Here is a 12500-nt window from a genome sequence, read left to right as displayed (position 1 = left end):
CTTTGAACGCACCACGTAAACAGATCCCAATGTGCGTGTACACACACCCAACCTTACACACACTTTCACTTCCGCCGTGCCATGCCTCACACATGCTACCCATCCCGTAAGGTGACAGAGCTCTGTGTGTGTGTGTGTGTGTGTGTGTGTGTGTGTGTGTCACAGACTTATCTAATAACAGTGTATTTGACTCAGTATATAAACCTTGGCCTGTGTGTTTAAGGGGGGAGAACCGTTCTACAGGGCTGACAGATTGCTTTGGAAGAGCTTTATCTAGATCAGCTGATTAAACTTTCTGATCAAACTTTTGGGAACACTTCAACACACCAACTAGACAAATACTTAGTGAAAGCCAGGAGAAATGAATGCAGAATCTTGGGGCGAGACCGCAGAGATTCCCAAGATGGTAAGATAATTTGAGAGGATGTCTGTTCCGCTTTAAACGGGCTGTGTGAGATTCTGAGATGTTTCTCTTTTTGTGGTTCAGTTTTCATACGAGAAACTCCCACAAAAAAGACTCATTAGCATTTTTAAACAGGACTTGTTTTGATAGTGTCATGTTTCATTATGAAGACGTTGAAATTACCAATGCAAAACAGGAATTCCGGCTGAATGACCTAATTAAGTGTGTGTGTGTGTGTGTGTGTGTGTTTACATCCGGTAATAATTCCGATGTTCAAAGCCCACAGGATGAATGGACCGTCTGGGCTTTGTGGGCTAATCTACCTGTAAGCCTTATTTTCTCTAAACATTGATGGAAATGTGATTAAACAAATCTAATAGATAGAGCTCTGTATAGATATTTAATGATGATAATATGGATTAAATTACTAGGTTGTGAAGGATAGGTGTGTGAAAACGCTACTCTCATTCATTTATCTCTGTTAAAGTGTTGTCTACAGTGGCCCATAGTGGCATACACTTTATTTCTTTAAAAAAGGGTTTGCCCCTCTGGGCCACCATAGTTGTCTTTCTCGCTTTCAGAGCAGAGGTGTCATTTCTTGTCATTGTCGTTTCACCTCTATGACAACACCCTCCCGCCCCTTCGCTGTCACGAGCGCACCCTTAACACATACTGACCTCGCCCCCCTGTGTGTCTCTGTCTCCATAGCAACAAGGAGCCCCAGACCCCGGAGATGAATAAGCTGCGTCAGAGCCTGCGCAGGAAGAAGCCCACATACGTGCCGGAGGCCAGTAGACCCCACCAGTGGCAGGCAGACGAGGAGGCCGTACGCAAGGGCAAATGCAACTTCCCCGTCAGGGTAAGACTGAGACCCCTGTCCTGGGACCTGGTCTTAAACTGACTCTTAACTAAACTTCAACCTAACTCTTATCACTCTTAATCTTTTGGTTCAAAATGTTGAGGTATAAGATTAAATTGGCATACTATCTGGGACAACAGGGAAGGAAGTTATATTTCGTCTTACAAAAATCACACCTAACTCTAGCCTTAGATCTAACTTAGTTCTGACTTTTACTCTTATCCTAACTCTTATCCTAAGTCCCATGGCAGTGTGATCAGTGGAACAGAACAGAACCTGACTGTAATGATTATCCTAGTTCTAGTGATGAGACTTGGCTGTCTCTAAGTCTTTCTGGAGGCCCAGGGAATGGGGAGAGGTCAATAGTGAATAGTGCCTAAGGGTGGATGGGGAGAGATCAATTCTACCTCCTCCCTGGTGAAACTGCTGCGTGATTCTCTTCCTCTCCTTTGTCTGAGGGGATTTGCCTTTTTCTCCCCTATTAAGGATTATACGACAGCGCTGAGTAATCCCACTCTGGTTCCCCAAAATCTCAGCTGCTGGCTGATCCCGCCCTGGCATACATTCAGAATGGGATGTAAATGTAAAACATTTTAAAAAACAAGACTCGACAGAAGAAAGTTCATTTGTAGTTCTAAACATATTTAGGGTACTCACTTTTTGTCTCTCCCATGACGTTATTCCTCTCTCCTACAGCATCCATCACAATTACATGCGCATGGCAAATTATGCAAATTAGGTGATGACGTCATTTAGCGATTTCTAGCGACTTTTAGGACAGCCAATAGCTACTTTCCTTACTGAGGAGTTGGCAACACTGCCCACTAAACATCCAGCGCTACAGCACACCATAATTTCTAGCTATCTAGTTACTTGGCTAGCTAGCACAAAATGACAAGTTCGTATTTCTTGATACAACCAAAAAAACGAAAAACAAGTTGTATAGATATATTGACTTGTTGCTACCAGAGCCACTAAACAAAATCATCAGACAACGTTTATTTATTACCGTTTGCTCTGGTGGTGTTGCATTTGGCTAGCATGGCAAATAACATTTTACATTTTTTTTTACATTTTAGTCATTTAGCAGACGCTCTTATCCAGAGCGACTTACAGTTAGTGCATACGTTATTATTATTATTATTTTTTTGTTTTGTTATTTTTATACCCCCCGTGGGAAACGAACCCACAACCCTGGCGTTGCAAACGCCATGCTCTACCAGCTGAGCTACATCCCCTGCCGGCCATTCCCTCCCCTACCCTAGAATAACCACAGAGCTAGCATAGATAGATAGATGAATTTCTCTCATGACAGCCAACAATATAACTAAACTAAATGTAACTAGCATAGGAGTCCAATGTTTGACGGCCACATTGTTTAAATCAAAAGTTAGCTAGCAGCAATCATTGACCCACAATCAAGCCCTCTCTCCCCCCTCACCAATCTGTCTCTCCTAGCTCTTCATCTGCTTCCTTTAAAACAAAACGATATTTTACCCAAGTGTATTGCCCACTTAGTTTCAATTAAGAAACATACTGTAGTTTTAATGAACCGCTAGGTTGTGTTAGGCATGTATTATCGACCTCGTGTTATGAGACGTAGCTAGTGGTTTGTAGTAAAGCTAGCTGCTAGACTATAATAGAAATGCTAGCGGTGACACTTTGTGGTGATAATGTTGAACTGCATATAATTACACCAGGATGATACATAACATGAAGCAAACAAATTGCAACTTTATTTATGTATTTTGAAATTAAATAAAATTAACCTTAAAATATTCCTTCTGCACACCCTTATGATAGTGATATTTGCTAATAATGTCTCTCTCCTGTCTATATCATCCTTAAGGCCTACCTTCATTACAGCCCTGACATTCTGAGTATTATTTGTATTAGACACTATTCAATCATCTCTTGTTTTGGAGTAAGATCGTTGTCTAAACCCACTAACTATTTACATAGGTGTTCTTTGTATGACTTTATTTCATATCATACAAAGAAGAAAGTTAAATGAATATTGTCTAATACAGATAATATGCAGATGTCACGGTTTCGGCCGAGGCTGCCTCTCCTCCTTGTTCGGGCAGGCTTCGGCGCTCGTCGTCTCCGGAATTCTAGCTGCCACCGATAGATGTTTCATGTTCGTTTGCTTTTGTCTGTTTGTGTCACACCTGTTTCTGTTTTACGTGATTAGTGTCCTATAAGTTTCTCGTTGTGTTTGTCATGTGTTGTGTATGATTGTTTTTCGTCAGTGTTGTGTTTGCTCGGTTGAGCATATTCTCTCCACTGCGCTGGAGCTCGCTTGCACTTGTTTCGTGCACTACTGCATTTTTGTCGCACCTGTTTGTGCGCATTTTGCCATTACGCCTTGTGCGTCGTTTAGCTGTTGGGCTTTGTTGCCCTGTTGCCTGTGTTTGGGCCGGAATACAGCATTTGGAACCTACCGTCTGCGTCCTGCATCTGATTTCCTACACTACACCTACACACGCCCTGACAGAATCATACACCAGTCATGGAATCAGCAGGAGCCGAAGCAGCCCAGACCAGACTGGAAGCCCAGGTTCGGGATCAGCAGGAGCAACTCCTGCAGATGGGGAACGCCCTGCAGGAGGTGATTACCACACTCCGAGGCTGGGGTTCGCCTCCACCACCGCCCGCCCTGCCAGCACCATCGGCCAGCCCGCCCGTTCCAGCACCGGAACCTCGAGGAGTCCGACTATCTCTCCCGAGGGCCTACGACGGGACAGCGGCTGGGTGTCAGGGATTCCTGCTCCAGGTCGAGCTATACCTGGCCACCGTGCACCCGGCACCTTCAGGGCACGAGAGCGTGTCCGCTCTGATCTCCTGCCTGGCCGGAAAAGCGTTGGAGTGGGCCAACGCGGAGTGGAGGAAGATAGACGCTGCGACCATTACGTACCCTGAGTTCTCCCGCCGCTTCAGAGCGGTGTTCGACCATCCCCCGGAGGGGAAAGCGGCGGGGGAGCGTCTGGTCTTCCTCCGACAGGGGAGGAGAAGTGCCCAGGAGTTCGCACTCGAATTCCGTACTCTGGCGGCAGATGCAGGGTGGAATGATCGGGCCCTCATCGATCTATACCGATGCAGCCTACGAGAGGACGTCCGTCGGGAGCTGGCTTGCAGGGACACCAGTCTCACCTTCGACCAGCTGGTGGATATGTCCATCAGGCTGGATACCCTGCTGGCTACCCGCGGACGTCTTGCGGAGGGTCCGTCCATTCCACCCTCCAGCGCCTCCGAGCCTTGTCCCATGGAGCTCGGGGGCGCTGGCGCTAGAGAGAGGAGGAGTCGGCAGGCTAGGGGGTCCATCCACTGCACCAACTGTGGCCGGGGAGGACACACCGCGGCTAGGTGCTGGGGATGGCCTCCTAGGGGAGATGACGACAGGCCCCGCACTGGGGATTCCCTCCAGGTGAGTAGGCGCCCCACTCACCCAGAGCTCTCTGTTGCCCATTTTTGTATGCCTGTACGTTTTCCACAGGTAGCACCTCATGCCCAGCATAAGGCGCTGGTAGATTCAGGCGCAGCTGGGAATTTTATTGATAAAAAGTTTTGTTTAGCGTTAGGGATTCCCCTCATTCCTGTTGATGTTCCTTTTCCCGTTCACGCCCTAGATAGTCGTCCGTTGGGTACGGGCTTGATCAGGGAGGTCACGGCGCCACTTAGGATGTGTGCGCAGGGGGGTCATCAGGAGATGATTCAGCTGTTCCTGATTGACTCTCCTGCGTATCCGGTGGTGCTGGGAATGCCCTGGTTGAGTACCCATAACCCAGTGATTTCGTGGCAGGAGAGGGCTCTGATGGAGTGGTCTGCTCAGTGTGTGGGTAGATGTTTGGGCGTTTCCGTAGGGGCTACCTCGGTGGAGAGTCCAAACCAGGTGCCCGCATTGCACATTCCACCTGAGTATGGGGATTTGGCTATTGCGTTTAGTAAGGCGAGGGCGACGCAGTTGCCACCCCATAGGCAGGGGGATTGTGCGATAAACCTCCAGGCAGGAGCTGCGCTCCCACGGAGCCATGTGTATCCTTTGTCTCAGGAGGAGAAGAAAGCTATGGAGATTTACATAGACGAATCACTGAGACAAGGATACATACGGCCGTCCACTTCCCCCGCGTCCTCGAGTTTCTTTTTCGTGAAGAAAAAGGATGGTGGTTTGCGCCCATGCATCGATTACCGTGGTCTCAATCAGATAACGGTGAAGTATAGTTATCCACTCCCGCTGATTGCGACCATGACTGAGTCGTTGCATGGGGCGCGTTTCTTCACGAAACTAGATCTCAGGAGCGCGTACAACTTGGTGCGCATCAGGGAGAACGATGAATGGAAAACAGCCTTTAGTACCACCTCGGGCCATTACGAGTATCTGGTCATGCCATACGGGTTGATGAACGCTCCATCAGTTTTCCAATCATTTGTGGATGAGATCTTCCGGGACATGCAGGGGCAGGGGGTGGTGGTGTACATTGATGACATTCTCGTGTACTCACCTACCCGTGTCGAGCATGTAGCCCTGGTGCGCAAGGTGTTGCGGAGGCTGGTGGAGCACGACCTGTATGTGAAGGCAGAGAAGTGTCTGTTTTTCCAGGAGTCGGTCTCCTTTTTGGGTTATCAGTTGTCTGCGTCAGGGGTGAGGATGGAGGTAGATCGAGCATCGGCCGTGCGTAATTGGCAAACACCAACCACTGTGAAGGAGGTGCAGCAGTTCTTGGGGTTTGCAAATTACTACAGGAGGTTTATCCGGGGGTTTGGACAGGTGGCAGCTCCCATCACGTCTCTGTTGAAGGGGGGTCCGGTGCGTCTGCAGTGGTCGGCCGAGGCGGACAGGGCGTTTGGGAGGCTGAAGGACCTGTTTACCTCGGCCCCAGTGCTGGCGCACCCGGATCCCTCTTTGCCGTTCCAAGTAGAGGTGGACGCGTCGGAGGCCGGGTTAGGAGCCGTGCTTTCACAACGATCTGGCGCGCCACCTAAACTCCGCCCCTGTGCTTTTTACTCTAAGAAGCTCAGTCCGGCGGAGCGGAACTATGACGTAGGGGACAGGGAGCTGTTAGCCGTGGTACAAGCTCTAAAGGTGTGGAGGCACTGGCTTGAGGGGGCTCAACACCCTTTCCTCATTTTGACGGACCACCGTAACCTGGAGTACATCCGAGCGGCGAGGAGGCTGAACCCTCGCCAGGCAAGATGGAGTATGTTCTTGACCAGGTTTACGTTTAAGATCACGTACATCCCTGGGTCACAGAATGGCAAGGCAGATGCGCTGTCTCGGCGGTATGACGCGGAGGAGAGGTCCGTGGAGCCCACTCCCATACTGCCTGCGTCGTGTCTGGTGGCGCCGGTAGTGTGGGAGATCGATGCTGAACTCGAGCGGGCGCTACGCACCGACCCTAGTCCATCACAGTGCCCGGAGGGTCGGAAGTACGTTCCGCTCGAGGTTCGGGATCGATTGATTTATTGGGCTCACACGTCACCCTCCTCTGGACATCCGGGTATCGGCCGGACAGTGCACTGTCTTAGTGCCAAGTACTGGTGGCCCACGTTGGCTAGGGATGTGAGGGTTTATGTTTCCTCTTGCTCGGTGTGCGCCCAGTGTAAGGCGCCTAGACATTTACCTAGGGGTAAGTTGCTACCCCTGCCCGTTCCACAACGGCCATGGTCCCACCTCTCAGTGGACTTTATAACAGATCTTCCCCTCTCCCAAGGGAATACCACCATCCTGGTCGTTGTGGACCGGTTCTCTAAGGCCTGTCGTTTGCTCCCCATGCCGGGTCTTCCTACGGCCCTGCAAACCGCCGAGGCACTGTTTACCCATGTGTTCCGGCACTACGGGGTGCCCGAGGACATTGTGGCTGATCGGGGTCCCCAATTCACCTCCAGGGTCTGGAGAGCGTTTATGGAGCGGTTGGGGGTCTCGGTGAGTCTCACCTCGGGCTACCACCCGGAGAGCAACGGGCAGGTGGAACGCGTAAACCAGGATGTGGGTAGGTTTCTCAGAACATACTGCCAGGACCGGCCGGAGGAGTGGTCAAGGTACGTTCCCTGGGCCGAGATGGCCCAGAATTCCCTACGCCACTCCTCCACAAACCTAACCCCATTTCAGTGTGTGTTAGGTTACCAGCCGGTTCTGGCGCCCTGGCAGCAGAGCCAGATCGAAGCTCCTGCGGTGGATGAGTGGGCGCGGCGCTCGGAGGAGACTTGGAACGCTGCACACGTCCACCTGCAGCGGGCCCTCCGACGTCAGAAGGCGAGCGCTGATCTCCACCGCAGTGAGGCACCGGTGTACGCACCTGGTAATCGAGTCTGGCTCTCTACCAGAAACCTGCCCCTCCGCCTGCCCTGTCGGAAGCTGGGTCGGCGGTTTGTAGGGCCATTTAAAGTCCTGAGGAGGTTGAACGAGGTTTGTTATAGATTACAGCTACCTGTGGAGTATAAGTGTATTAACCCCTCGTTCCATGTGTCCCTTCTCAGGCCGGTGGTAGCGGGCCCACTCCAAGACGATGAGATCTTGGAGACTCCTCCGCCCCCGTTGGACATCGAGGGGGCACCGGCGTACTCCGTGAGATCCATCTTGGATTCGAGACGTCGGATGGGGGGTCTCCAGTATCTAGTGGAGTGGGAGGGGTACGGTCCGGAGGAGCGGTGCTGGGTGCCGAGGAGAGACGTGTTGGACCCATCGCTTCTGACGGAGTTCCATCGGAGGCATCCGACGCGCCCTGCGCCGCGTCCCCCTGGCCGTCCCAGAGGCCGGAGTCGGCGCGCGTCTGGAGCCGCGCGTCAAGGGGGGGTACTGTCACGGTTTCGGCCGAGGCTGCCTCTCCTCCTTGTTCGGGCAGGCTTCGGCGCTCGTCGTCTCCGGAATTCTAGCTGCCACCGATAGATGTTTCATGTTCGTTTGCTTTTGTCTGTTTGTGTCACACCTGTTTCTGTTTTACGTGATTAGTGTCCTATAAGTTTCTCGTTGTGTTTGTCATGTGTTGTGTATGATTGTTTTTCGTCAGTGTTGTGTTTGCTCGGTTGAGCATATTCTCTCCACTGCGCTGGAGCTCGCTTGCACTTGTTTCGTGCACTACTGCATTTTTGTCGCACCTGTTTGTGCGCATTTTGCCATTACGCCTTGTGCGTCGTTTAGCTGTTGGGCTTTGTTGCCCTGTTGCCTGTGTTTGGGCCGGAATACAGCATTTGGAACCTACCGTCTGCGTCCTGCATCTGATTTCCTACACTACACCTACACACGCCCTGACAGCAGAATGTCAGGGCTGGGCTGGAACAGATCTCAAGGAGCGAGGTTGGCCATGCATGTTCTAGGTCTATGCATTGGTACTTTTAACAGTATTTTTGTAGTCCTACAACCAATTCTAACAGTAAACCAATAGTATATATAGCCCATTGGAGATATACCCTTCAGTCTCTCCAGGACCTGGGACTTTCTTTGGGACCTTCATTCGCAGACAGGGTTTAGCAGATTTCACAGGTCTCTGTATCTGAGGTTAGGAAACATAGAAATTAGATCAGGACTTGTTTCATTATTCTCAAGTGATATAACATTTGATATTTCGTTGCAATTGTGTTTTTGTATTGTCATAGTTCTCTCTTTGGGACTGAAAATCTGTTCATTAGCTAACAAGCTTAGCTACTAGCTAGGTAGCTAACATTGTTGTTTTTAGCAGATCACGCTAACGTTTGTGTCATAAAAATGTATATATTGGATGTCTATCCTATTTACATGTAGCTCGCTATCTAGCTAGCTAGCTGACGTTACCTGGAATAGATGGTTAACTTGATAAACAACTTGCCTGTGTGCTACACATCATCCCGGCGCCGCCACCACCTCCTGCTGCTAGCGTTACTATCCATGCAGGCAATGCAGCCTGCTGCGATGCTTCCTCGGGAAATCTATAAACATTAATTTAATGTTAAGATTAAACCCCGGTCGTCAGGACCATCCCACCTGCAAATACTATGGTCAAAATGCTAATTTAAAACTTGAGAAAACAACTAGACCAGGGGTCGCCAACCTTTTTCTAGCATGAGAGATACTTAAAAAAAAATAAACATGTTGCGAGCTACTCATTTTTTTTATAGCTTTTAAATAGGCACATTCTTCTCTTCTACTCTACCCTGCAACTCATCCCCGGGTCCTTGGTGTACAAGAGATGTCATTATAGCTGGTAAAATAATGGTTAATAAACTGTATCTGGCATGACAAGCCCCATAAAATTGGTTTATTTTTCCTGGTTTAGAATTTATTTCAGTTTTTTACTCTCAATAGTACAATTATTCATAGAGAAACAATGAAAATTGATCTTCTGAGTCCATGTCAATGCTTAAATCACATCAGAAGACAATTATTGAAGTAAAAAAATATTGGATTTTTGAGTGTAATTCCCCTTTAATTGTGTATCTAGCAAGAGAGGAATGTGTCGGCACAGAGTTTCTAAACCCAGAGGCGCAACATCGCAAGGCTTACGGGAACGCTTGCGAAATAGATCAAACAGACCAAGCCAAGGTTTGGGGTTTGAGAAGTAAATGAGAGAAGTGAAAAAATCTTCCTGCTACTGTAGGGTGAACGATAGAACAGCTATTTCAATGTTCAAATGTTATTGGATGCATTTTCTCCATTGTTTTTTATGGTAGGCCACTCTGTTAGGCCTACATTATGATCAAATAGCCACAGAAGCCTACTTGACCACTGTTAAAACAAACTTAAAGCGGGTACAGTGTTCACAGTAAATGCCGGAAGTTGCACAAAATCTTTACAATGTTCGAGTTTGCGCTCAGCAGACCTGAAATGTGCTCAGTGATGAAAATATTTTGAGGGAACATTGCCTCTCTCTCTCTCAATTCAATTCAATTCAATTTAAGGGCTTTATTGGCATGGGAAACGTGTGTTAACATTGCCAAAGCAAGTGAAGTAGATAGTAAACAAAGTGAAATTAACAATAAATATTAACAGTAAACATTACACTCAGAAGTTTCAAAAGAATAAAGACATTTCAAATGTCATATTATGTATATATACAGTGTTGTAACAATGTGCAAATAGTTAAAGTACAAATGGGAAAATAAATAAACATAAATATGGGTTGTATTTACAATGGTGTTTGTTCTTCACTGGTTGCCCTTTTCTTGTGGCAACAGGTCACAAATCTTGCAGCTGTGATGGCACACTGTGGTTTTTCTCTCTCTCTCTCTCTCACTCTTTCTCTCTCTCCCCCTCTCTCTCTAGCTCTCTCATTTTCTCTGTCCACAATCACTCAGCCACACATAACTCTAAATGGGCTAAATAAAGTGACTCATGCTTTCAAAAGGCCTCTGTGGAAAGATAGTATACAATCTACTGTATTTGAGGCACCTTTTCGGTATGTTTTTCACTCTGCTGGCTTGGCTCAGAAGAATGGGTTTGTATTTTACAAAAAAAGCTCTGGCAACCTAATTCTCTCTCCAAGGGCCTCCGACGCGCCACAGGGAATTCTGTGGGACTAGAAATCTAATCCCGTAAAAGGTCTCAATTCTCCCTAATTCATCCTCATTATTAGCAGCTAACACAGTCTGGCGGCTCACTTTGGAATGGAATGACTTACACTATTAAGTGATAATGTGAATGCAGATGATATTAACTAAATTGCATAGGGTACTTGGGCATATTTGTGTGTTCATGCAGTTTGAATAAATCTTCAAAATAGCCTTTGCATCTCCCTCTGAGTTTTAATGCGTCTCTCATTCTCTCTCTCTTTCTGTCGTTGTTTCTGTCTCTCCATCTCTCTCTCGTTGTTTCTCTCTCTCTTTATCTCTCTCTCTCGCTCTCTCTCTCTCTCCATCTCTATATGTAGTACCTGGGTCTGGTGGAGGTGGAGGAATCCAGAGGGATGCATGTGTGTGAGGAGGCTGTGAAAAAGCTCAAAATTGTAAGTATCCCTCCACTCTAACCCCCTGCTACGCTCAATCACACACACACACACGCATGCACACACATACACACACACGCACCGATACCACTGCAGTCTCTTGCTCCCTCTCTTGAGATTTTCTCTTGCTTTTTTAATTTCACCTGTTTCGATTTTTTCCTTCAAATTCCCCCTGTTCCCTTACTCGCCTTATCTCCAGATCCATATCTCCTCTTCGGCCCTCTACCTACCTCTATTTTGTCTTTAAACTCAGCCCAATCCCACCCCAAGCATCTGCAGTAAATTCCTAATCTAAGCCCTTTGCTCCTCCTGGCGGGGCTGAGCCCTCCTTAGACTCAGTAATGAACTCAGCTACTCAGACCTGACCATCACCGTACCACAGCTTTAGAACAGCCGCCCGCCACTCGGCCCCCTGGGAAGGCAGGCTCGCCCAGGCCGTGCGAACAGTGTGACACAGAACAGGTTGGGTCACACAAGCACAAGCTGCTGCCCGGGCCAGTGCTGCTGAGAAGGCTGGTATACTAGACAGGGTCTTGGGGATAGGGTGGCATGCAGTCAGAGTGGGGTCAGGAAGGAGGGGACAACCCCCTGTCAGCTCCCAGGCTCTCCTGCCCTTGGGGCTCTGTCTGTGGGGAAGGAATCGGGAGAGCAGGCCTAGACCCATGGAGAAGCCTGGAGACGGCTCCAGTGTTTCACTGTCTTGTTTGTTTTCCCAGCCTGACCCTTTTTCCCCCATCGTCTTCCATGGGCTTTGTCCACTGCTCAGCAGGGTAGTTGTGTGTGTGTGTGTGTGTGTGTGTGTGTGTGTGTGTGTGTGTGTGTGTGTGTGTGTGTGTGTGTGTGTGTGCATTCTAGCGTGTGTATCTCTTCTATCCTTTAGCCTTTTTCCCTTCATCAGCAGGTCTGCTGCACCCCTGTCGTCTCCTTTGTCACTTTTTTTTACCTATTCATACACTTAGTCCCCTCTCTCTCTCTCTCTCCCTTTCTTTCTCTCTCTCTCTCTCTCTCTCTCTCTCTCTCTCTCTCTCTCTCTCTTCTCTCTCTCTCTCTCTCTCTCTCTCTCTCTCTCTCTCTCTTCTCTCTCTCTCTCTCTTCATTCTGCAGTATAGTGATTGGATTTAATGTCAGTCCTTTGGCTGGTAGTCAGGGAGCAACTCTTAGCTTCTCTCAGAGGCTCTCCTCCTCCTCTTCCCCGCTACCTTCTCTCCATCGCTTTACCTTATTTTTCACACGATTCCCTATCTTTTGCATCCACCTACTCCTCTCCTCTGGTTCATCTCTCTCCCTGCCTCAACTCTCTTCCTTCCCCTCTCCTTTACTCCTT

The 12500-nt window shown here is 48.6% G+C and overlaps 1 protein-coding gene across 1 annotated transcript in view; it reads left to right on the top strand.

The window, feature by feature from the left end:
* Positions 1–1121: 1121 nt before the first annotated feature.
* The window catches only part of numbl (NUMB like endocytic adaptor protein), a gene marked incomplete at its 3' end in the record, with an annotated part of 22708 nt that continues 11329 nt past the window's right edge, over positions 1122–12500 (top strand). Inside the window, exons 1-2 of the mRNA XM_084142490.1 lie at positions 1122–1262; positions 11102–11176. Coding sequence (XP_083998616.1) covers positions 1137–1262; positions 11102–11176 — 201 coding nt within the window. The 5' untranslated portion in view covers positions 1122–1136. The remainder of the gene's footprint in view (positions 1263–11101; positions 11177–12500) is intronic.

This window comes from Coregonus lavaretus, assembly GCF_964263955.1.
Source record: "Coregonus lavaretus genome assembly, chromosome: 26".
Taxonomy (NCBI): Eukaryota; Metazoa; Chordata; class Actinopteri; order Salmoniformes; family Salmonidae; genus Coregonus; species Coregonus lavaretus.
The sequence above is the reverse complement of the archived record's forward strand: the minus strand, read 5'-3'. Positions and strand labels throughout refer to the sequence as shown.